This window comes from Tasmannia lanceolata, unplaced genomic scaffold, assembly GCF_043159265.1.
Source record: "Tasmannia lanceolata isolate RefF3 unplaced genomic scaffold, GAP_Taslan_0.1 ptg000006l, whole genome shotgun sequence".
Taxonomy (NCBI): domain Eukaryota; kingdom Viridiplantae; phylum Streptophyta; class Magnoliopsida; order Canellales; family Winteraceae; genus Tasmannia; species Tasmannia lanceolata.
In genome coordinates, this window is record NW_027518683.1 from 20,067,020 (window position 1) to 20,092,481 (window position 25,462).

Consider the following 25,462-nt stretch of genomic DNA (forward strand, 5'->3'; position numbering starts at 1 on the left):
GATACCAACTGACGCAGGGAGCGTGAGAGCAGCAATAACAAGATGGAGGTCAACACAAGCAGCAACTAAAATAATCTCGTAGGAGTTTGAAAGCCCATGCCACGGTTTGGAGAAAAACTCCAATATAACACGTGAAAGGAGCGATGCTCCTTCACCCACGTGAAAGAGCCAATGCTCTTTTCACAAGTGATATCCCAAAAATAAACTTTATTCAAATCTATCTTTCCTTCCTAATGCCATTACATAATATAGAGAGTTAAAATCCAAGAATAGCAACCCTAAATACTTGCCTAACAATTATTCTTCATCTTCCAACTAAAGCAACATAAATAAAAAGTAGAAACATGACTAAAACTTTCCTAAAATAGTAATCCCGTAATAGCACTATTACCATATCTGTAAAATGCCTATAACTTACCCAAATCAAGTCCAAACCGTGTAATCTCTGGCTCTTTAGATAGGTAATCGAAAAACCTTTCTAAAACACCAAAATCAGGCTAAATAGAGTCTTTTGACGTCCCAAAAAAAATACCACAAATAAATGACGAAAATAAGAAATAAAAAATAAAAGATTTGATCAATACCATGCGTTTTGCATCAGAACTAGTCAGTAGTATTCCGTATTTCCATTCAAACTTGCATTATATGGGCTTCAGGCAATTCAATCTTCAAGAACTTTAAAAGAGGAGATATCCAAGACTAGTGCAAGGACCTTCGACATGTAGCAGGAATGTTCACATGCTCAAATGCATCTCGTAACCTTCGAAATAATAGTAAATATGGATCATGTGCTGTGATCCCACAACTTTAGAAGTGTATCACTCTAAAAGGCATAAATGGCCGCAATAGCATATTTCAGTTGGGAAGCCATCACATATTGGATGGTCTACACATATCAAAGAAAATGCTGATAAACGGTTAACAATATCTTATAGTCCCATGTGACATTATTTTTCTAATTTTATTTTGAAATCTCAAGCACAGAAAGCATACATACAGTTACTGGTAAAATGTGGCTCCATGTCACATGTTCTTGCAATAGCCATAAGGTCTAAATGTTGATTGATGTTTCTACTGTGTTGGGTAGAAACCATTCACAGTCATTCCACCATCAACCGAAATAACCTGCCCAGTAATGTATGAAGCCGCAGGCATGCAAAGGAATGCAACCAGAGATGATACCTCATTTGCCTCTCCGAGACGCCTAAGAGGAGTGCGGGAGATTATACCATTTGTAAATTCCTCATTTTTAAGCAACTGTAGAAAGGAATAAACAGAAAAATTAGCAATGTGGTCGTGAGGAACATGGTCTAGAAATTTCTTTTTAGATTTTAAGGGTTCTGAAAATGGAAACATATCAAATGTATGATTTTGTTAGGGAGATGATAAAGCCACCCTTTTGTTTACATAGACCATCCCCCTTGTCGCAGTTCTACAGGTGTGTGGAAATGGGGTGCATTTATCGTCACCCTTTTATTTAGTTGAATTTTTCAGAACAGCAAAAAAGAGAGGAAAGAGTATAAACAAATCTAGACAAAATAAGATAACAGCTATGTTCGGGTGTCAACGGAATCAATTCAGATCAGATCCACCTATGTCTGAGTCACAATCCATCTGGATCCCTTATCGGTGGGATCCTATCCGAAGTGTTATTTGGATCCTACTTTCAATATATTGGGTCACGGTCCATTTCATATCGGACCTTCCATCAGAGTTTCCTAGGTCCTTCCTATGTTTTTTTTTTTGAGATGGTAGCCAATTAATTGATAAACGACCGAGGTGGTCAAAGTACAAGAGAAAATACCAAATAGGAATAGGAGATGAACGCACGTAAGCCAATATAGAAGATTAAGGGGGGAGGGAATCATAACGAGCAATCACCTACATATGTTGTACACATAATTTTAGAAAAGTCAGAATGTTTTGTCCACTATTAGTGTGTGTCTATGCAGTTCATTCAGTTCAAATTAGTCTCTTATTTGTGACTAATCTAAACTTCTAAATAAATAAAATAGTGCTTGTAAACGAAGGAATTAATTTGAACAGTATACAAGAATCTAGCCTCTGAGGCTAGGTATTAGCCCACAAAATACTTTCATTTACAATATAAAGGGTACTTTCATACGTTAGCCACTTCCATAAGCTCGGTAGATTCCTTTTACCTACTTCATGAATTTTTTCTAAAAGATTCATTTAGCCGACCCCAACTAGTTTGGGACAAAGGCTTTGTTGAGTTGAGTTGAGTTGAGCCACTTCCAATCGGATCTAGCACGCCCTGATGGATTCTGTGGTCATGGTTATGTCCCATCTGGCAAATTTTCGGATATGGATCCGAATCATGTCTGATGGATCCACTGTGCCCAAGTCCTGTCCAATTAAGTTCGAACCCTATGGATCCATTGGACCGTCTGGTCCATTGAGAACCCTAATGACAGCCATATCATCCATAATTATTCAACTAACATGATTGTTTGTTCATGATATACTCACATGACACATTGTCTTCTATGGTGGGACACATAAATGAACATCATAAAGAATTCAGTATTGCTTTATGTCTCACCTGCAAGGCTGCAATTCAGGATTATACCTTTTAATCAGAATTAAAACCATGATTAAAGTTAATAAAAACTCCTTTGACTCTCCTGAATTATGACCATGTCAACCAAGTACTCAGTCGCGTCAATCGAGTACTCGACTGCATTGTGCCCAGTCGAATAGGATTTTCTTCGGCCACATTTTGTCCTGCCTCCACGTTTTGAAATACTGGTGGTTACAATTCTGTTTGTAAACGTGGTGGGTACAGCAGAACTCGGGGGGGTTTCGATAGCCATAAAGCAATTTCTATGATTCTTAAGATTGTTGGAAATATTTAGGTTTAATTGATCTGTAATATGGCTAAACCGATTTTGGGACTGTTGGATATGTAAAACTAAATACTAATTAAAATGGGAGGCAGATAGGACTTATGATTTTGAAGATAAAACCCCTTTTGAAAAACCGATTGTTGAAGGAAGAAGGCTGAGTTGTTCCACTTGGCCACTCTCCTCAAGAATCGTATTTGTCCTCTACTGTGCAACCGGGATCCGCGAATCGATGCTTCAAGATACAACAGCCAGCAGGCTCTAGTAGTTGTGCACTCGCTTACTCGTCCTCTTCGAACCACTTTGGAACTATGCTCAGATACGGAATGGAAATGGAGTGAATAGAGAGCAAAAATCTTGAGGAAATCGTTTTCTGCAAGTCAGAATCTTTCTTTGTATCAGTGTATTTTGGGCGTTGAAGAAGTTCTCTTCTTATAGAGGAAGAGATGCCCTTTGAAGAGAAAACGTCTCCCTCCAATAGTCACTTCTTGTGGCTGTTTGGAGAAGACAACCACAAAGCTTTTTGAAAACAGTAACAAAATTAAAGGGTGTAATTTAAAACCGTTTAGGAAATTAACTACAGTTAAGACGAAAATTAAAACCCATTTTTGGGAAATAAAAAGATAGTTTTTATTTAAACCCAAACCCAAACCCAAACCCAAACCTGGACCTGGACCTCAGACTACGGATTACAGCTACGGCCTAGCCCGAGCGCGCATGTGTGTTTCATATGTATTTTGGTTCTTGTTAAAATAAGCTCACCAAAACAAATCCAATGCCCCTTGAAAGGCCCAAGCCTTTGTCTCCACACCACCTCTTATATGGAGGCAAAAGTTCCTTCAACTTTCCAATGGGGGACTAAATGCTTTGCATTGGAGTTCAAACCCACTCACCCGACACATATGGTCTTGGGTTCAAGTTTCAAGACACCACAAAAGACAAGGAGTTTAAAAAGCACGAGAGGGATTCTTTATTTTGAATCTTCCCTCCAAAATTTTGAGTTCAAAATTCTAACACAGGTTTTACTATCTACGTACTATTCACATCACGATTCACATGAATAGTTACATATCACATGTTATGATCCCCATATAGTGTGTAAAATATGAACATAAACTTTGCAAACTAATCCGCTACCCACCTTTCCTTACCATCCTACCAATTCAACTTCAACTAATCCTTCTAAAAATAAATAAGGTCCAACCTAAAAATGAAATCCTAAGACCAGAATCTAGTTTAATGATGATGAAGAGAGATGTCAAGAAAATTGGGCCCAAGTCCAACACACTTTGTGTCACCCCATGAACCCGAAAACTTTCACCCTTGGTTTCACGAACAGGTCAGTCGACTTGTATAGGATAAATTAATTATCTATTAGATGAATAGTTTATCAATTTTAACTCTTAACTCTTTTTCATGTAAAAAATTGATTGTGAGAGTGACCTTTAAAGTCATCTGTGCTGATGAGTTTATGATAGAAAGTATGATTTGTGGACACTGACACGAGTGTCGTGTGTCGACACGTACACGGAGTGTCGGACACGGCAACCCCAAAACTTTAGAAATGGGGACACGGCTAAAATAGAAAGTATATGTAATCATGATTTGTGGATATGGATTCTTGTGTCCAGTTTCAACATGGATACGAGTTGTCTAAATTAGGTAAACACAATATTTAATAAAAAAACAGAATGTCACACCTGACACAGTACAAAAACATGTCCACACACCCGCATTAAGTCTAACACTTCCAGCAATACAAGTAAAAGTGTCCAAAGGAGTGTAGACATGCGTGTCGTGTCGGACATGTGAATCGGCAATAAATTCGAAGTGTCGGCCAAATCATAGGGATAGAAACAACAGAGGAAAAAAAATTAAGAACCAAACAAATCATAACAATATTTACATCAAAGTGGAAAACTGTATATTTCAAGCTTCACAATCAGTGAACAATCTTTATAGCAGATTAAACAATGCCAAGTGCCAACAAATTTACAGGAACAGAGTAAGGAGAAAGGTTTAAGTTGTTGAATCAGATACAGAACATAAGAAGGGGGAATAATCTTACATTTTCCACAAGTGCGGTTTTGATATACCAAGGTGCAACACAATTAGTCCGAATGCTGTCTTTCGCCCACTCACACGCCAAATTCTTCGTGATTTGATTAATTGCTCCTGAGAAGAACATACAAGCACAGATCATAAACTACTGCACTTTCCTATTCCGAGTTTCAACATGTAAGATCATGAGCAAATCTTTTTTTTTTTTTTTTTGAACGGTAAGATCACGAGTAAATCTCATTTTTTAATGGTAAGATCACGAGTAAATCCATGACTCCAGGTAAGTGTTACCTTTAGTTGCTGCATAAATGGTTCCATTGCTTACAGCTACCACACCACAAACAGAGGAGATGAAAACAATATTTCCCATTCCTGACGCTTTTAGAAGAGGATGTGAAAGTTGGCATAGATGGTAAGCAGAATCAAAGTTGGTGGTCATTATAGATGAGAATTCCTCAGTAGTATAATCGACCGTGGGTTTCCTTATATTTGTCCCAGCATTGTTTATCTAGTACCAGACAATCAGACATAACAAGTTAACAATTCCGTCGTTTGGGTACTAAGAAAAGCTCTAAAACCAAGATGCATTTGATTGTATTCATACTCAGAGAAAAGTATCTATAAATTTTCCATCGCATACTAGAGTTCCATAACGGGAAAGACATGGGATGGAACTGCTCTACTCGTATCAACTCGCTAAATAAAATGAAAGCTCTTAGAATTATATCAAATGATAATAGAGTCATGAGGGTGCCGCATAAACAAGGATAAAGAGAAAAAATCCCAGGTTTCTGTTTTCATATTAAGTCTAGAATGCCTAATTGTATAATACACCTTGCTCTGTTCTAATAACAAACCCATCGATGACGAAAAGTCGAAAACCCACAGCTAACACCCAATCAATGACAAAGTACCATTGTTTTAAAAAGGAACAGGAAGCCAAATGGGTTTGGTAAGAGATGGGAAATTAAATAGTCTTTATATTTATCCTTTATGGATGTTTCTTCAAGTCATTAGTGAAGTAATTACGATTGAGCCTACTCTAACGGCATCTTTTGTAATTTAAATGAATTAATATATATATATATATATATATATATATATATATATATATATATATATATATTATGAGATTTGCTAAGGACCATCGCAGAAGGCATTTTGCGGACCGGCTGTCGCATGAGAGAGCAGCCACCTCAGATGAATTAAACGAATAAGACAATCTGTTGAAAAGTGAGCCTATGTAGTACCATGCAAAATATCTTGACTACATAAAGATTCTTCAGCGATTCCATTTTTAACTGTAAACCAAATTTGTAGAGGTGGCAATATGTTCTTCTCCATCTGGGTAGAAGTGCTGGATTTCATCAAATTTTTTTGTTGGTGTTAGAGAGATCCCTTTTTCATTCTTCCTCCTTTAAGCTTGTTTCCCTTTGTATTTCTGCATTGAATTTGATTCAGTGGCGGAAAGAGACAAGCTTCTATTTTTTTTTGCTGATTTATTGATCCTCACCGACAAATTTATATTTACAAGTTTGCCCTTTGCGGAGATCGGCGATCGCCAAACCACTAAGGATAGCTATTCCCGTCTCGAACATCCACAAAAGTGTAATCCTTTCGCCCGGAGTAGTTGTCTTAGCCAAGTCATCTCTACAATAGTAGACACCAGGACTCCCTTCAATATCTCCTACAACAGTAGGAGATCTTGGAGAGAGAGAGAGAGAGAGAGAGAGAGAGAGAGAGAGAGAGAGAGAGAGAGAGAGAGAGGGAGAGAGAGAGAGCAATTCACGTGGCTTGAATTTCTATTCACTTCAAATGCATTACAACCCAAAACACATGTATATATAAGCTCTAAAATTACATAAATTATAATAATGACATTAATGATCTGACAAAACACAAGATAGTGCACGCATCATATTGACTCATGTGTTATTTCTAGCGGATGCCGCTAAGGTAGGATAATATAGGAAATAAAAGTGTGGAGAAGTGATGAAACCCTAACTTACAAATTGAAGAAAATAGGGCATTTTGAGATTTTCACATTTTTAATGAGGAAAGGGAGAAAGATGAAAGAATTCGACGAGAAAATAAAGAGATTTGATGCAGAGATGTAGAAAACACAAGATAAAAGGAGATGGAGGAACCGAGGAACCATAATTCTTGAAAACAGAACTCAGTGCTTTGAGATTTTTTATTTGATCTAAAGATGTAGAGAGCACAAGAGAAAATATGACCGAGGGAACATTTTGAGGTTTTTGAATTGTGGGAGATCTTGTGAGGTTCTTGCTCACATATACCTATTTTTGCTAACTTAATCCTAACTTCAGTTAGGGCCCGTTTGGATACCTCATATTTTGTATTTGGATTTGGAATTGAGTTTTGAATACAAAATGAATAGATCTGCCAGCTCATGTTGAGAGAGAGAGAGAGAGAGAGAGAGAGAGAGAGAGAGAGAGAGAGAGAGAGAGAAGCGGGTACTTCCTAGTGGAGGGGAGAGGTTGAGGAGCAAAGAGGGTGAAGGAAACTGCCAGATCTGTGGATTTCCAATTACTTATTTCCACAGCATCTTTGGAAATCTGATTTTTTTCACTGTCAATCGCTGATTTGGAAATCTAAGGATTTGATCCGGATCCAAATCACAATGCAAAATGGGCTGCAAATGTGAGAAATCCAAATCAAAATCTTCTCGGCATCCAAACGGGCCCTTAATGAAATAAGAAATATTCAACTTAAAAGGGAAATTCGATCAAGGACAAAGAGCAAACCTAGAAGCATTGGAAAAGAGAACTTTAGATGAAAAATAGAGAGAAATACAAACATGGGTGAAAAAAACTTTCATTTTAACTTAGCTTTGCTAACTTAATCCCAACTTCAATTGATGAGATAATATAATGCACATGTTTTTAGTTGGGTTGCTAAAGATGCCTAATTTGAGTGACCTCTTTATCTTAGAACCTCACTTAAAGTGTTGACTTGAGCCTTAATTTAAGTGAGTTCAATGCTAGCAAAAGAAAATAAGAAATGTTCAACCAAGGAGAAAGATCAAACCTAGAAGCATTGGAAAAGAAAACTTTAGAAGAAAAATAGAGAGAAATACAAATGATGGGTGAAGAAAACTTTGATTTTAACTTAGTTTTGTTAACTTAATAAGAAGAAGACAATAATGGTGCTAAGGAGAAGATTAAATCAATTATGGTAATAAGAGAATACGAAGAAAGAGAAAAGAGGGCTTACAAAGGAACAAATAAAGAGAAAGAAATTCCTTTGTTGTAGATCATATTCAATCCTTTGGTGCTTGATCCCTAGGCTTTGATAGATTGATAGCGTGTAAAGAATCTTAAGGCCAGTGATGTGAAATCTAGAAGAGAAAAAGAATGTGGAGACCTTCGCGAGCAGCGTAATAATTGGTCTCTTCACTAACATTTGAGAACAAATAAGATGGCTTTTACACAGATGATACTCAAAAGAAAAAAATACCCTTAATTAAGGGGCACCACCAAGACATTCACCATATGGCCCTATAACATACCATACAGATATTTCTAAATTCTAACAGATACTACTACTGAATGTGAGAATACACAAGAGATTATAATTTTTATGTCACTAAATTGCCCACTTATCTTTCAAAGCTTATAAAATAGGTAAATTATGTGTTGATAAAAAATATGAAATAAAATATAAGCTACAATTTATAGACTATATTTATATACTTCCATACAACACGTTCTTATCACTTTAGTTCACTCAAATTTTAAATGCTCTTCATTCCAGATTTTTCACACTATAAAAAACATCCTTTCATGAAATCTGAGCCTGATTCAACTGTTCCCACATAAGCTAGGCAAGCAATTTGATTTTTCCATTCAAATAATTTTTTAAAATACACAAAACTAGCAAAATGTTCTTCGGTATTTTGGACAATATCTAAACTTTTTTCTCAAGCAAAAGCCTTTAGATATTGGTACTACCCAAAACCATAGATAAATGTTTGTTCTTTGCTATTTTGACTCTGGAAAATTCCTTTGCAATTCCTCACTTTTTACTGGGTTTCCTCAAGAAACCAAGTTGACTCATATGAGCCTTAAATCCAAATCTCAACAACATGAGGTCACAATAGATCATGTGAGGGACCCATTAGTTTTTGTTTCAAAATAATATTGCAGGGTAGGTGATATGATGCGATCTGCGCATGTTTATTACGAATTCCAAAGGAACAAATGACAATCGTAACTCAGTTCATATCTTTCCACTGACACCCTCTGAAAATTGTTGATAAAAGAGGCCTCGCTTAGTAGGTGTTGCAAGAGAGATTAGAGAGAAAGAGAAAGTGAGTTGGGTATCTCCCCCACACTCATTTATTAATAATAATGAAAAGAGAAGTACAATGACCAAACTGCCCATAGACTTGTAGGCTTATTCTAACACTCCCCCTCAAGCTGGAATGTATAAATCATACATTCCTAGCTTGTTACATATATCGCTAAGCTTGGATTTATTCAATGGTTTTGTGAACATATCTGCCAACTGTTCTACAGAACGAGTTAATACAACGCGTATCTCCCCATTCTGAATCCTCTGACGAATGAAATGACAGTCGACTTCGATATGTTTAGTTCTCCCATGGAAGACAGGATTTGTCGCAATATAGATGGTTGCCCTGTTATCACAATATAACTGTGAAGGAGAGGGAAACCCAATACCAATCTCAGTTAAGAGTGACCTCAACCAAATAATCTTAGTCGTAGTATGCGCCATGACTCTATATTCTGCTTCTGCACTCGATTTTGCAATGACATCCTATTTCTTACTTCTCCATGAAACCCGGTTACCTCCAACAAAGGTACAATACCTGGTAGTCGATCTCCTATCAGTAGGAGATCCAGCCCAATCAGCATCTGAGAACCCCTCAATCCGTGTATGACCATGCCGTTTGACTAGTAATCCTTTCCCTGGAGCACCCTTCAGATACTTGAGAATTTGAACCATTGCGTTCCAATGAGATGTGCGAGGAGAGATCATGTACTGACTAACTACCCCAACGGCATAGGATATATCAGGACGAGTAACAGTAAGGTATATGAGCTTGCCCACAAGTCTTCTATACCTACCAGGATCTTTCAACAAATCACCCTCTTCTGGAACCAGTTTCACATTTGGATCCATGGGTGCAGCTACTGGTTTCACATCAAGATTTCCTGTCTCTTCTAGCAAATCAAGAACATACTTCCTCTGAGATAGAGATAAACCACGAGAGGAGTACGCAACTTCTATCCCGAGAAAGTATTTGAGACGTCCCAAGTCCTTTGTTGCAAATTCTTTTTGTAAGAAGTCTTTCAATTTTTGAATTCCCCTTGAGTCACTGCCTGTAATAATGATGGCATCGACCTATACAAACAACATAATGCATCCTGCTGAGGACTGATAGCTGAATACTGAGTGATCTACAGCACACTGTTGGAGACCAAATGTCATAACTGCCTCACTAAATCTACCAAACCAAGCACGTGGTGACTGCTTTAACCCATAAATCGCTTTTCTGAGTCGACAGACAGATGAGGACAACTCCTCCTGAGCAACGTAACCTGGCGGTTGCTCCATATACACTTCTTCAAGGAGGTCGTCATGCAAAAAGGCGTTCTTCACATCTAGCTGGTGAAGAGGCCAACCATTATTAACGGCGAGGGAGAGTAGAACACGGACATAAGGTATCTTCGCAGCTGGAGAAAACGTCTCATGGTAGTCTACAGCGAATGTCTGAGTGTAACCCTTTGCCACTAGACGTGCCTTCAGTCGATCAACCGTGCCATCAGGAAGATACTTAATGGAGAATACCCATCGGCAGCCAACTGGTCGTGTGCCGGCAAGTAGAGAGACAAGTTCTCATGTGTTGTTAGACTAAAGAGCGCCCATTTCAAGGTCCATTGCAGCTCGCCAGCCTGGGTGTAGGAGAGCCTCATCCAAAGACTGTGGTAACACAGCAGAAGACATAGACAAGACAAAGCTTTTGAAGGGGAGAGTTAGGCGATCATAAGAAACGAAATTAGAAAAAGGGTGAGCAGTAGAATGGGAATGAGTACGGGAAGCAATAGGAGAGTCAGATATCTGATGAGGGGGTAAGAAGATCTCTTGTTGTGAGGACGATTTCTCGGTGTGCGAGGGATGTGCCTGCTGTGGACGACGTTTATATTGGACTGTAATAAGGGGGCGATATACCCTGGGAGCACACGAGTCGACCTGTCTAGGAGGTCAAGCAGGAGGATGTGCAATAGGAGTAGTAGGAATGGGGAAAGCTCAGGAAGAGAAATAGTAACCTCAGGTTCTGATCTAACATTGGAAGGACCAGAGGAAGAGCCAAAGAATGGTCCTGATTTGAAAAATGTGACGTCAGCTGATACATACCATCGGCGCAGACGTGGACTGTAGCAACGGTATCCTTTCTGGGTGTGAGAGTAACCCAGAAAAACACACCGTTCTGAACGAGGATCCAGCTTATCACGGCCAGGACCCAAATGATGAACAAAGCATATGCAGCCAAAGACACGCAGGGTAAGTGGGAATGGGTCCTGATGTGGATAAACTATGTGAAATGGAGAATCACCATGAAGCACCGAAGACGGAAGACGGTTGGATAGGAAACAAGCAGTGAGAATGGCGTCAGACAAAAAAGATTTAGGAACCTGCATCTGAAAGAGGAGTGTGCGAACCACCTCAAGTAGATATCGCAATTTCATTTCAGCGACGCCATTCTGCTGCGAAGTGTATGCATATGATGATTGATGAAGAATACCATGAGAAGAGAGATAGTCCTGAAAGCCATCAGTAATAGAGAAAAACTCACGAGCATTATCAGTACGCCGGCATTTAAGATTAGTACTAAATTGATTTTTTATTTCATCATGAAAATTTTTAAAAGCAGAGAAGACCTGAGAGCGGTCTTTCAGAAGATACAACCAAGTCATGCGTGCGTAATCATCAATAAAAACCACAAAGTACTGGAATCCATTTTTGACGCGACCCGAGAAGGTCCCCATACATCGCAATGAACTGACTGAAATAAACTATCAACCCTAGTAACGACTCGGGAAGGGAAAGACACTCTATGATGCTTCCCGAGTTCACAAGACTGACATTGAAAATGAGAAATAGAACTGGGAACTAAAGATGTCTGCCTGAGACGCTGAAGGGAGGGGTGGCCCAGTCGACAGTGCCACTGAAAGGCATCCACGGAACTGTGTAAGGCTGACGAAGAAGGGGTGCAGTCAAGACGGTACATGCCATCCACCTCACGACCCGATCCAATCGTCCTCTCAGTCGAAATATCCTGAAAAAGACAGTAAGAAGGATAGAATGAGATAGAGCACGACAGATTTTTCGTAATTTGGCTAACAGATAATAAACAAAAAGGAGACCTAGGTACACACAAAACTGCAGATAGAGGGAGATTAGGTGAAGGACAGGTGGTACCAATACCAGTAATAGGTGTAGTGGAACCATCAGCTAAAGTAATAGACTGAAAATCAGATGGAAATGAGCGAAAATATGAGAGCTGTGATGAGTTACCAGTCATGGTTTGAGGCTCCTGAGTCAATAATCCAGGACCCAGAGCTAGAGAGTATCGTAGTGTGTGAACTACCTGGCTGGGCAAAGCCTGCAGTGGCCTGGGAGGCACTCTGTTGAAGACGCTGGAGCTCCTCATAGTCTGCCCTCGTGAAGGAGAATGAGTCCTAAGCAGAAGTAGAGGCAGGGGCAGAGGATACTGTGTCAGACGAACCAGAGGTGCTGAGGTGGGCTGATCGGGACGGGTGATGTTCTGGATGCAGTGTATAACAAGTCTCAATGACATGGCCATCGCGCTGGCAGTGGGTGCAATAAGGACGATCATGCCCATTGTCAACACAGCCACCACCACGGCCACCGTGTCCACGAGCCGGGGAAAAAGAACCACCACCCCGGGAAGGACGAGTACCACCACCTCCACCATATGCGAGCTGAACTATTAGAAGTAGGACAGGAGGGGGTCTCGCCAACACACTGCTGGGAGCGGAAATAGACCTCGCGCAACGAAGGAATATTGCCAGAACCAAGAATCTGATGGCGCAAATGTGTAAACTCGGGGCCTAGGCTTTCAAAATAGTGTACGACACGAATCTGTTCCCGTTGACGCCGGAGAACATGAACATCAGAGGTGAGGGGCATGAAAACATCAAGCTGCTGGCATAATGAAATGAACTTCCCATAATGGGCCTCAAGTGACATGTCGTCACGACGGAGCCGCATCCACTCAGAGTAAGTAGAGTAGATGCGATGCAGGTTCTCAGCCCCAGAATATGTCACGGCCGTGTGATCCCAGACCTCCTTTGCAGTCGGAAGAAGAATCACATTAGAATAAATGTCTGGAGTCATACTCTGCCATAGGAGCCTCCGAATCAGCGCATCTTCCTGTTCCCAAGGTGTATACAGAGGATCCTTTAGCGAGGGAGGATCCTCGCGAAGAAAGCGTACTTTACCTCGGCCAAGAAGGTATGTCTCAATCGCAACCTTCCAGGGTAAGTAGTTGGTTCCATCAAACTTGGCAATATTCAACTGTGGATAGGAATTTTCCACAGGTGCCAATTGAGAAGACGAAGAAGAAGCTGAGGGTGTGGATGAAGCACTGACCTCAGTGGTTATGCCAATAGAAGAATCAACAATGACGGGAGGATCCATACCGACAAGAAATCTAGACAAACAGAGAAACCACTACCCACAGCAAAAGAAAGATGAGAGATGAATAGACAGAACCAATTAATGCAGAGAGATAATCACATGACAATATCCCAAGTGAAGGACAAGAAACTAGAGAAGCCCATAAAGGAACAGGAAGAGGCTAGGGAAAATGAAAGACAAAAAAAGAAAAGTGTTCAGCACATAGATCGAGGAGATGAAGAAGACGCGAAATTAAGGGTAGATGAGAAGAAGAAGGCTTGTAGGGAGTAAAATAGCGTAGTTGGGTTGGAGTGGGGTGTGGGGGAGGGAAAAAAAAATTTGTGGGGAGGCTTACCTGGAAGGGGTGCAAATCAGGAGGGTAAGAAATTTTTTTTCCGGGGAACTGAATTTTTTGGAGGGTTGCAAATCCAAATTCCAGGAAAAACTTTTCTGACCTGGAAACTTTTTTATCAAAAATCTGGAAAGAATTTTCCGGGAAAAGGTTGGGGGGGGGGGGGGGGGGGTTGCGAGGGCTGGGGGGTCGCGGCCAAGGTTTAGGATACAGGTGAGAGGGCCGCGGTAGCAAGGGTGTGGGGTGCAGGTGAGGAGGTCGCGGGGGGCTGGGGATAGTAGGGGAGGGGCGCGGCGGTGTGTGGGGGCTGGGGGTTGCAGTGGGGTGGGGCGGGCTGTAGAGAGGGGTTGGGGTGCTGGAAGATGGAACGGGGGCTGAGAGAGAGAAAGAGAGGGTTAGGGTGAGGAAGATGATGGAGTGAGAGAGAGGATGAAGGTTAGGGTTTTCGGGGAGACGGAGAAGATGGAGGCTACGGAATTCCCCTAGGGATCAGAAACCCTAGGACTCTGATACCATGTTGCAAGAGATTAGAGAGAGAGAAAGTGAGCTGGGCATCTCCCCCTCACTCATTTATTAATAATAATGAAAAGAGAATTACAATGACCAAACTGCCCATAGACTTGTAGGCTTATTCTAACAGTAGGCGTTGGACTACCTGAATTGGTAAATCTATCCCAACCTCCAAGACTTGCAACGAGTGTCTCAACCGGACAATCCTAACCATCTGATCATTAGCCTGGAAACCATGTTTAGGAAAAATATGACCAATAGTTCATGCTCAACGGGCTAAACTCCTGATGGGGACCATCCTTGGGCCCATATTCTAATTTTTGTGTGTCTTTTAGGTGTTTTTAAGTCCTTTAAGTTATAGGATGGGTATCATAGTCTTTTTCCATCAAAATCATGATGTTCTTTGAGTTATGACTGTTTTAATTAGGGTCCACATATGTATTATAACGGTAAAAATAGAGACTAGGATTCACATCAACTCCGTTGTTCAAAGTTAGCATCATCTAATCAGTGTTATACTTGGGCATTAACCTATGTATAGTCAACCTCAACAGATGACAGTCACCACAAATATATGGCATTGATTAGCTGAACTACCAATTCAGGTAGTACCACGACTACCTTCTCTTTCCACAATTTTTTGAAATGGATTTGCACAATATTATTGAGGATAAATAAGGGCGGGGTTGTGGGGATTTGGAGACTAAGGACCAATCATAGGTAATGGTTCGGGTGCATGGAAGTCCATAATCTTCCCCCATTAATATATTTAGAGCAAATAAAAACAGATGATTTTACCCAAAAAAATTATATGATACCAAGATAGAGTCTCCAATTCATTCCAGCTATAAATTCCAAACCCCACTAAGGTAAAACCAACACAGTCTGTATAGTTCATAAGAATAAACAGTTTTAGATGCTAAAACAATTGGATTAAAAACAAATCCCAGAACTTACAAGGATGTTTAGCTTCCCTTGGAAAATCGAAGACACCTTCTCCACCAATGCTTCACGGTCCGCTCGGGATGTCATGTCACAAACGGATCCTGTGACACGAAAACCCAAATCCTTCCATTTCTGCAGGCATTGCTCAAGTTCATCTTTGTTCCGAGAACACGTATGTATTGACGCCCCGAATCCAGCTAATTCCTCAACCACAGCATGTCTGATCATAAGCAACAAGGACAGAATTTAAAACTACATCTTTCAATCAAGCCCCAGCGATTAGGGTGACTTCTGTAGCATTTGGGTAGTAAATTCAGCAAGAGGTTGTAATAGTATTACATCTGGATTGCACCGAAGATATAAGCATCCATGGACTATCTATTATTATATTGTCTCTCATTTCTAGTATGAACTACTTCATATCTCCCAAGTATAGAGAAGGTAATTGTGCTGCAAATTTGTCTGCAAGACTTAATGAAACTTTTTGGAACAGATCGCGTCTCCCAAGGACACGATGTTACAATCCCAGATTAGAAAGTTCAGTCTTTCTCTGAACTGAGGAAGAAAAAGAAGAAAAAAGATAGAGTTGGAGGAATTAGAGAGAAGAAAAGAAAGCTTTTTCATTCATCATATCCGTCTCCATGTGACTCTTCCCCTTTAAAAGGAAGTCACTAACATAATGTGTTGTGCTGACATCAATTGTTACTAACTTTGGTGCTTTTCTTATCACAAAGGACAAACTACAGAATCTTAACTACTTGGTTTAACAACCTAACTACACATCAACTAACTAGTGCTTGTTTACTGACATAATCCCCTATCCATACTGGTTTATTTATCACTCAGCTCTCTCTGTTTCTTCTTCTCTGCTTTTGCTGAATGGCCAACTCCTCTTCACTGTAATGGATCTCCTTCTCCACTGTCACCTGTTCACTATCATTGCCCATCCCTTGAAAAGTAACCTTGTCTCAAGGTTGAAGTCGGGATAGTCCAACTGAAGCTCGTTCAAATTCTCCCAAGATGTGTCCGGTAGAAGGCCACTCCATTGTACCAATACTTGGGTGACTGGCTGATCTTGGTGGAAAATAATTCTCTGCCCCAAAATAGCTAGAGGTGAAATTAGAGGTTGATTATTGACACCCTGGACAGGTAGAACGCAAGGTAACTGTGGAGCTGGTCCATGATATGGTTTGAGTTGTGAAGTATGGAAAACAGGATGAATGCAGTCACCTTCAGGTAATTGCAATTTGTAAGCCACCTTACCTACCTGGCTATTATCTCATAAGGGCCATAAAACCTCTTGCTCAGCTTGTGAGAAGATCTCTCTACAACGGAATGTTGCCGATACGGTTGGAGTTTCAGCAAAACCCAAGTACCAACATCAAATTGTTTATGAATGCGTTTTTGTCTGCCAAGCATTTCATCCTTGATTTAGCTTGGGCCAAACTACTCCGAAGCTTAGCTAAAACAACACCTCTCTGTCTCAGCTCAGTATCAACAGCTTCAATAGGAGAAGAACCTGGAATGTATTGTGGCAATGCAAGAGGTGGTCTGCCATATACAGCTTCAAACGGTGTCATTTGTATGGCACTATGGAACAAAGTATTGTAAGAATATTCAGCCCATAACAAATAATTGTGCCAGTGTTTCAGATTATCTTGAGAAAATGCTCGCAAATATCGTTCTACACAGCGGTTTAAAACTTCTGATTGTCCATCCGTTTGGGGATGGAATGCAGATGAGAGATTTAAGGATGTGCCACTCAATTAAAAAAGTTCGGACCCGGTCAGACACAATAGACTTAGGCATGCCATGGAGTTTAACTACCATTTCTGTAAATAGTGTAGCTACCTTGACAGCATTGAAGTTTGTTGGTAGTTCACCCAAATGAGCATATTTTGACAATCGATCGATAACCACGTAGATAGTAGTATAACCATTGGATATAGGTAATCCAGTAATAAAATCCATGGCAATATCTTCCCAAATCATGTTAGGTATTGGTAAGGGTTGTAACAATCCGAGTGGCAGGTTAGTAGCATATTTAGTCTGTCGACAAACTAAACAATCTTTCACAAATTGCTTAACATCAGCTCGTATGTTAAACCAGAAAAAACTGGCAGAGACTTTTTTAATAGTCCGTAATACTCCTTTATGACCTCCTTGTAGTGTGTTATGAAATTCATAAATGATTTGGGAACGCAACGGAGATTTAGAACTGAGAAATAACCTGTTGTTGTGAAATAGAAGCCCATTCTGCTTAGTAAACTTTGGTGCCGCAACTCCCTTGCAAACATGATCATGTATGTCAAGCAACTAAGAATCAATAGTATTCTCATGTTGAAGCTGAGCCAAAATGTCAAAGACTGATTTTGAAACCACTAATTGCATCTGTCATGGATGCTCTGTGGCTCCAACAGAGGAAGTATCCTCGACTCTGGACACGACTCTGGACAAAGCATCGGCGGCCTGATTCTCTTTGCCTGCTTTATACACAGTGGAATAGTTGTACCCTAGCAATTTACAAAGGTATTGCTGTTGTTCTGGTGTTAGAATGACCTGCGCCATCAGATTCTTTAAGCTTCTATGATCCGTATATATTGTAAATCTTCGCCCTCAGTAAATATTTCCGCCATTTTTTAACTGATTCTGTGATAGCAAATAATTCTTTTACATAAGCTGAGGCTTTGGACCTAATTTCTCTATTTCATTTTTTTGAAAGTGTGGATACCTATAAGGCTTCACATTTACTGGAGTTGATCCAGGAATTAAGTGAATCTGGTGATCCATGAAGCACGGGTACGGGTATGGGGTGCGGGTACGACACGACACGGGTACATGGGTACGTGATTTTCTAAAAAAATCGGGTGCGGGTACGCCGAATATAATAATATATTTTAATATTTTATTATATATTTATAAAAATAAAAAAATAATAATTGGAGAGCAATCAAAAAACAATAACATCACCAAAATGAAAAATTCTAATATTACTTATTACTCTTCATTTCATAAGTGATTAAGTTCCATAATTCATAACATGAGGCATCAATACATCATTCATTTGAAAAAAAGTCTGTCGCTAGTGTGTTGACCAGGGTGTTGACCAGTGCCTGAGAAGATGAATAATTTTTAGAGACCAAATTATGAGATTTTTTATAACGGACTTTTGGGATTTAATAATGTTTGGACATGATAGATTTTATGAATTTTTAAAATTTGAAAAATACCCCACCATTTGGAAGTTAAGAAAGTTAAAATTTTGACCCGACCCTTTTTCTACGAATTTTGTACTAAAATAGGAGAGTTGACTTTTTTCCTTTTAGATTTGGGCCTTGAAACTATTTTTAATAAATCCAAATAGGGGGTATTCCGTTATTTACATGTAAATCTTAAGTAAATGGACATTTACTTAAATGGTTTACATGTAAATACAAAGTACAGGAAAGGAGAGACAAGAAGCAGGAGGGTTTACAAACCAGATCAGAGAAACAAGATGTGTCGGGTACGCGTGGGTGTGCACCCCCAACGCACCCGACACGCACCCAATATACGAAAAATGATTTTTAGCTCTTTAATTATGGGGGAGCGTACCCGGGACGTACCCAGGGCGTACCCGCACCTCATACGTGTCGGGTACGGGAGGCCCGGGACAGTACCCGTGCTTCCTAGCTGATGATCAATGTCTCTTGGAGGTGGAAGTTCTGATGGGAGCTAAAAAACGTTTGAGAATTTACTCAAAATGTCAGAGACTACTACTGGTAAGTCAACAGGAATTTCGATGGATGGGGAGTCCGATTTCGAGAAAGTTGCAACCGTATGGTCAAGGCAAATCAATTGGAAGAAAGAAGCAATTGAATCAGTCTTGGTTAACCCTTTCAGTTGTGTAGCTTTGAGGGGACAAGGATTTAATGATGCCTCACCTACAAGTTTCACAGATTTCCCATTCCAAGTGAATTCCATGGTAGACATCTTATAGTCAATTAGTACATGTCCCAACTTTGCCAACCATTGAATACCCAAAACTACATCGGCCACTTTGATAGGCAATATGAATAAATCCAATGGAGTGGGAAGACCGGTGGAGGTGGTGGATCAGAAATTGTTTGGTGTCCGCTTGGTTCTCTGTTCTGATAAACGGCCCGGCTAAAGGATTTTTCAAATCGAGAGGTTTGAGGCAGGGGGACCCATTGTCTCCTTTTCTTTTTGTGATTGTAGCAGAATCCCTTTGCAGACTGATGAAGAAAGGAAGTGAGTTGGGCCTCTTTGAAGGGTTTCTAATAGGCAACAATAGAGTAGAAGTATCGATTCTTCAATTTGCGGACGATACTCTCCTGTTTTGCTCTCCGGTTGTTTCCCAGATTTTAAATCTTAAAGCAATTTTAAGATGTTATGAGATGGTATCGAGCCAAAGATCTAATTTTGCGAAATCCAGGCTGTATGCGATCAACGTTCCCGAGTGCGAAGCATCTTCTTTTGCGGGTAATTTGGGTTGTGCTTTAGATTTTCTACCTTCCTCTTATCTTGGCCTTCCGCTGGGAGTGGGAAGACCGAACAAAAAGTTATGGATCTCCATTATTCACAGAATAGAGCAGAGATTGGATACCTGGAAGCACAATTTGGTATCCAAAGGTGGTAGACTAGTTCTCATTAAGGCAGTTTTATCAAATATTCCGATATATTTTCTTTCTCTATTTAAATGTCCAGTGAGTGTAGCTCAGAGAATTGAGCAAATCCAGAGAAGATTTTTGTGGGGAGGATCGAGTTCTTTAAAAGGGCTTCCTCTGGTTAAATGGAGTGCGGTGTGTTTCCCTATAAAAAATGGAGGATTGGGTCTCAGGACGGTAAAAGGTTTTAACAATGCTCTGTTGGGAAAGTGGCTATGGAGGTTTGGCGAAGAACAATCTTCTTTGTGGGTTAGAGTTATTGGAAGCAAGTATGGGTTTAAGGAAGGAAACTGGTGCTTTGCTGACAATTATAAATTCGAAGGTGTATCGGTTTGGAGGGATATTTTGAATGTGGAGGTTCTTTTTAAGAAAGGCATTCGTTTCAAGGTCTATGTGGGGGATAGGATTCGCTTTTGGTTGGATCCTTGGTACTTGGCTGTTCCTCTCAAGGAGCTTTTTCCAGAGTTATTCTTGGTGTCTTCTCAGAAAGGGGCTTGGGTTAAGGATTGCTTCGAAAGAGTGAACGCGAAAGTGGTTTGGACTCCCAAGTTTAGAAGGGCCTTTTTTGATAGAGAATTAAATTCTCTTCAAGGCTTTCTGTCTTTGATAGAAGATTGCTATATGAAGAAAAGGGGAGCAGACAGCCGAGTATGGACTTGGTGCCCCTCTGGCTTCTTTTCAGTTAAAACCTTTTACCATCACATGATTTTTAGTGAAGGGGAGCCTCTTTCTTCCTCAATATGGAAGTTCTTTTGTCCGCCGAGAGTTTATTTCTTCGGATGGACGGTTTGCAGCGGACGTATTCAGACAATGGATTTTTTGAGGAAGCGTGGAATGTGGCTGGTGGATCACTGCCCTCTTTGCTTATCTGATGGCGAAACAATAGATCACTTTTTCATCCATTGAAAGGTAGCAAGAGATATTTGGGGCCTCATTTTCGCTCATTTTGGGGTCTGTTGGGTTCCCACCAAAACCATTGCTGACTTCATTAGGAGTTGGGAGTGGACTTCATTAGGAGTTGGGAGTGGAATCCTTGGAGAAAGAAAGGCAGGACTCTTTGGAAGATGTGCCTTGTGGCAACCTGGTGGTTCTTATGAAAAGAGAGGAATGCGCGAGTTTTTGAAGGAGATGCAAGGTCACCTTATTAGATTTATGTAAAGCTGATAGCTGCTGTAATATCCTAGGCAAAGAGCCTCCCTTTGTTTCGCTTTGTTTCAGCTTTTGACCTTTGGGAAGGATGGGAGACCATTTGTAAGGAAGGGGTCAGCAAAGAGAAAATCATCCAATCTTGGCATCCTCCTTCAGATGGGCTAATAAAACTTAACTTCGATGGTTCGTCTCTGTAATCCTGGTGAAGCAGGAATTGGGGGTTTATGTAGAATTGACAAGGGCGAAGTTCTTTGGGCTTACTCGGGACCTATCGGAGTTGCGGACTCAAATGAAGCAGAGGTAAGAGCTACTCATAGTGGGATCAAGCATTTGGATAGCTCGGTGTTTGATAAAATCATAGTGGAAGGGGACTCCTTAAATGTAATTCGTTGGCTTTCGGGGTTGGCGATCCCTCCTTGGAGATTCTTGCCTTTTGTCGAGGAGATTGAGGACCTGGTTCAGGGGTCTTCTATAGTGTTTGAGCATGTAAGGAGAACTGCCAATGCTGAAGCCGATTCTCTAGCTAGGGAATGTGTTCTTAGATCTGGTTTAGAGTGGTTTGATTACCTTCTTCCTTGAGTTATTGTAATTTCTTTTTTTCCTCCTTGTATCTCTTCAGGACCATCTCGGTTCTGTTTTTTGTATAATTCTGCCTTAGTAAAAAAAATAAAAATAAAATGAATAAATCCAATGGAAACTCGTGAGTCTGCAAACAGAGCTTAACATTAACACATTTCTTAGAACAAAGGAGATATTCACCATTTCCAATAAGGACTTTGAATGGTGAAGTGGGCATGATAGGCCAATTTAGTGATTCAGCTACCCTCTTGTAGGGAATCTAACCAGGTAGAACTCACCCCTAAAAGCTAGCTATTAGAGGGAGGGTGCCCATTCCCTTATAACCCATCCCCATCACTTTACCGATGTGGGACTATTTGCTTTTGCGTGGAACTCCAACAATCTCCCCCTCCACGCGGAAGCAACATGGACCATCTCGCCCCTCCACGCGGTGGCTATGTGGGAACCACGAGATCTTCTCCGAGGGAATTCCACCATCCTCGGAGGCACACCGGGGTTACCGAGATCTTCCTGGGACTTTCCACGCCCCAGCTCTGATACCATTTGTACGGAATCTAACCGTGTAGAACTCACCCCTAAAAGCTAGCTATTAAAGGGAGGGTGCCCATTCCCTTATAACCCAGCCCCATCCCCATCACTTTACCGATGTGGGACTATCTGCTTTTGCGTGGAACTCCAACACCTCTCTTTCACAAAGTTATGAGTAGATCCACTGTCAATTAAAACATGAATTGAATTTGTAGCACTAACCCCTGTTACTCGAATTGTACTTGGGTTATGTTGTCCTACCATAGCGTGAAAACTAATTTTAGCTGATTTTTCTGCTGGTAATTCATCATAATGAGTCAATTGAAAATCATCAGAGCAGTCATCAAGTGAAAGCTCTGTTTCCTCATCTACCGCAGCAAGATGATACAAACATTCACGACAATCATGTCCAGGGAGATATTTCTCATCACAATAGTAGCAAAGTCCTTTCTCCCTCTTTTGTTTCAACTCTTCCCTTGTTAATTGTCTTGTTCGTATTGGAAGTTGTTTCAATGGAGGGGCAGGAAGTGCCTTAACAGGCAAGGTAGAAGGATTTGGAAGAATACCCGGTCCTCCTACAGGTTTAGGCCAAGTTGGCCTCCATAATTTCCTCATGACTTATACTTTTGTTCGTAAATTCGAGCTAAAGAAATTGTTTGCAAGAGGGAACTAGGTTGTAACACCAACAATTCTCGCTTTAGATCTGGTTTCCGGCCAGAAATAAAAAAAACTAACGAGAAACGATTCAGAAAGACCACTGACCTTATTAGATAAGTCCTGGAACTTAGCTTGATACTCTTCTACTGAAGATGTTTGCTGAAGCTTGGCTAATTCACCTTTGGCATCCTGATAGAGAGATGGCCCAAACCTCAATCGGATCGCATCAAGAAAACCCTTCTAAGAATGCAACAAATTGTTGGCTCTGGCCCATTGAAACCAAGCGAGAGCAGGATCTTCTAAGTGAAAAGAAGCAATGGACATTCGTTGATCTTCAGGAGTACTATAGTAATTGAAGAATTGTTCAATCTAGAATGTCCATCCAATGGGATCTGATCGCATCGAATTTGGCTGAATTGATATGATTCCATCCTGAGAATTACAAGACGAATTCTCATCACTAATTTTTCTTTGGAAATAGGGTTGTGAAGGGTTTGATCATGGCAACCAACTCCTCATGTTGTTGCGATTGAGGAAGACACAATTCATTGAGTTGTTGCTGATGGAGTTTGAATTGTTCATCGATCTTTGATTGCGCACGTGTGCTGTCCGCCATTGTCGAAATAGCGGAAAAAGAATCAATGAAAGCACCAATGTTACAAATCTCAGATCAGAAAGTTCAGTCTCTCTCTGAACTGAGGAAGAAAAAGAAGAAAAAAGATAAGAGTTGAAGGAATTAAAGAGAAGAAAAGAAAGCTTTTTCATTCTATGATATCCGTCTGCATGTGACTCTTCCCCTTTAAAAGGAAGTCACTAACAGAATGTGTTGTGCTGACATCAATTGTAACTAACTTTGATGCTTTTCTTATCACAAAGGACAAACTACAGAATCTTAACTACTTGGTTTAACAACCTAACTACACATCAACTAACTAGTGCTTGTTTACTGACATAATCCCCCATCCATACTGCTTTATTTATCACTCATCTCTCTCTCTCTCTCTGTGTGTTTCTTCCTCCACTGTTACCTGTTCACTATCACACGAGAGGGGCTGTTAGATGTGATTATAAAAGATTAAATAACACCATCCCCAACAGCTTAAGCTTTTGGAGTAATTGGTTGTTTCACAGTGATCAGCTACGTATTCCTAATGTTCGAGTTAGATAAGTATTTTAAATGGCAACGTGAATTCTGTCTCCACTTTTGGGCCTAGACAAAAAAAACCTCAGAAATCTCTCAACAAAAGATAGAAATTCATGTATTGCATGTGTTCCAGATGGGAATTTTAGGGTTTTGCTAGGGTTTAAGATACCAAAAACCTGAATTCCGAATTGGGTATTTTTTATAAAAAGGGAATTAATATTCCCCACATCTTCGTTTGATAGGCACACAATATTCCTCTTAAAATTAAGCTTGTTTATTGGTTTGTACAAGGAGAGCGGTGTATCTACCAAAACAAGGAGGGTAAGAAAAGAAAGAGAGTACAGACCCAATTCCTCTGGTACCTCCAGTCACAAGAGCTGTCGCGCCTTCCAGAGACCATCTCCCTAATTTTTCCATCTCTCTCTCTCTCTCTCTCTCTCTCTCTCTCTTCCTCTTCAAGAAGTATTAGAGTGGTGCTAAAGTTCGCCTAGGGGTGACGCTTTAAGGCATAGGGTGGAAGAGGAATTCTGAAATTAAAAAAGATTATTTAATTAATTTCGAAATTTTCAGAAATTTTGGACCGAAATTCTGAAATTCCAGCGGAAATTTTGTAACATTTAAAAAAAAAAAATTTTTCTCGAAGTTTCGGCCGAAATTCCAAAATTTGTCCGAAATTCCTGATTTCAGAAAATTTCGGTTTCAGTCTCCACCGAAATCCGAAATTTTCTGTCGAAATTTCAAACCATGATCCCAGCTGCACCAGCTTTCAACTCAATTAGAAATAACAACGACTACAAATTAAAGCTACCCGAAATTTCCCGAAAAAGGGTTTTGCGGCCATGGATATGCGTGGACACTTTATTGGACAGGTTTTATATGAGATGAATATATTTAGGTGGTTGATTAGTGGTTGGGTCCGAAATGGAGTTGGGTCATCATCATTTAATACATGGCATATAATTCAGCCCATTTCTTATAATGCTTCATCTCCGGTTTGTCACCATTCGATACGTCTTAGCTCCTATTTAAGTAGTTCTTTGCAACTCTTTTGGTAGAATCAGCCGTCATGATTTTTTTAGTTTTCGTCAAGATTAGTTTCATCTCATAGCTTGCATGTACAGACCTTTGTATATTCCTCCTTGTCTCTTCTATTATCTCTTTCACTCTCTTTTCTTTAGGTTTCGGGTCGATGTTAGTATTTGGGGTTGTCATTGATGTTGGACATTCATATTGGTTTTTCAAGAATTCTCTGTTGGGTTTAGGCAATGAGAGAGCTATCTGCAGCCCACCCTTTTAGGAGACAAGCTTTGTCTCA

At 40.2% G+C, this 25,462-nt stretch overlaps 1 protein-coding gene across 1 annotated transcript; it reads right to left on the reverse strand.

The window, feature by feature from the left end:
* Nucleotides 1-818: 818 nt before the first annotated feature.
* On the reverse strand, nt 819-24,660 carry LOC143880045 (tropinone reductase homolog At5g06060-like). The gene is made up of 5 exons (XM_077382814.1): nt 24,494-24,660; nt 15,436-15,643; nt 5,217-5,433; nt 4,933-5,039; nt 819-1,257 (listed from the first exon to the last, which is right to left on the reverse strand). The coding sequence occupies exons 1-5, from the start codon at nt 24,562-24,564 to the stop codon at nt 1,072-1,074; spliced, it is 789 nt and encodes a 262-aa protein (XP_077238929.1). The 5' UTR covers nt 24,565-24,660; the 3' UTR covers nt 819-1,071.
* Between the last annotated feature and the right edge of the window lie 802 nt (nt 24,661-25,462).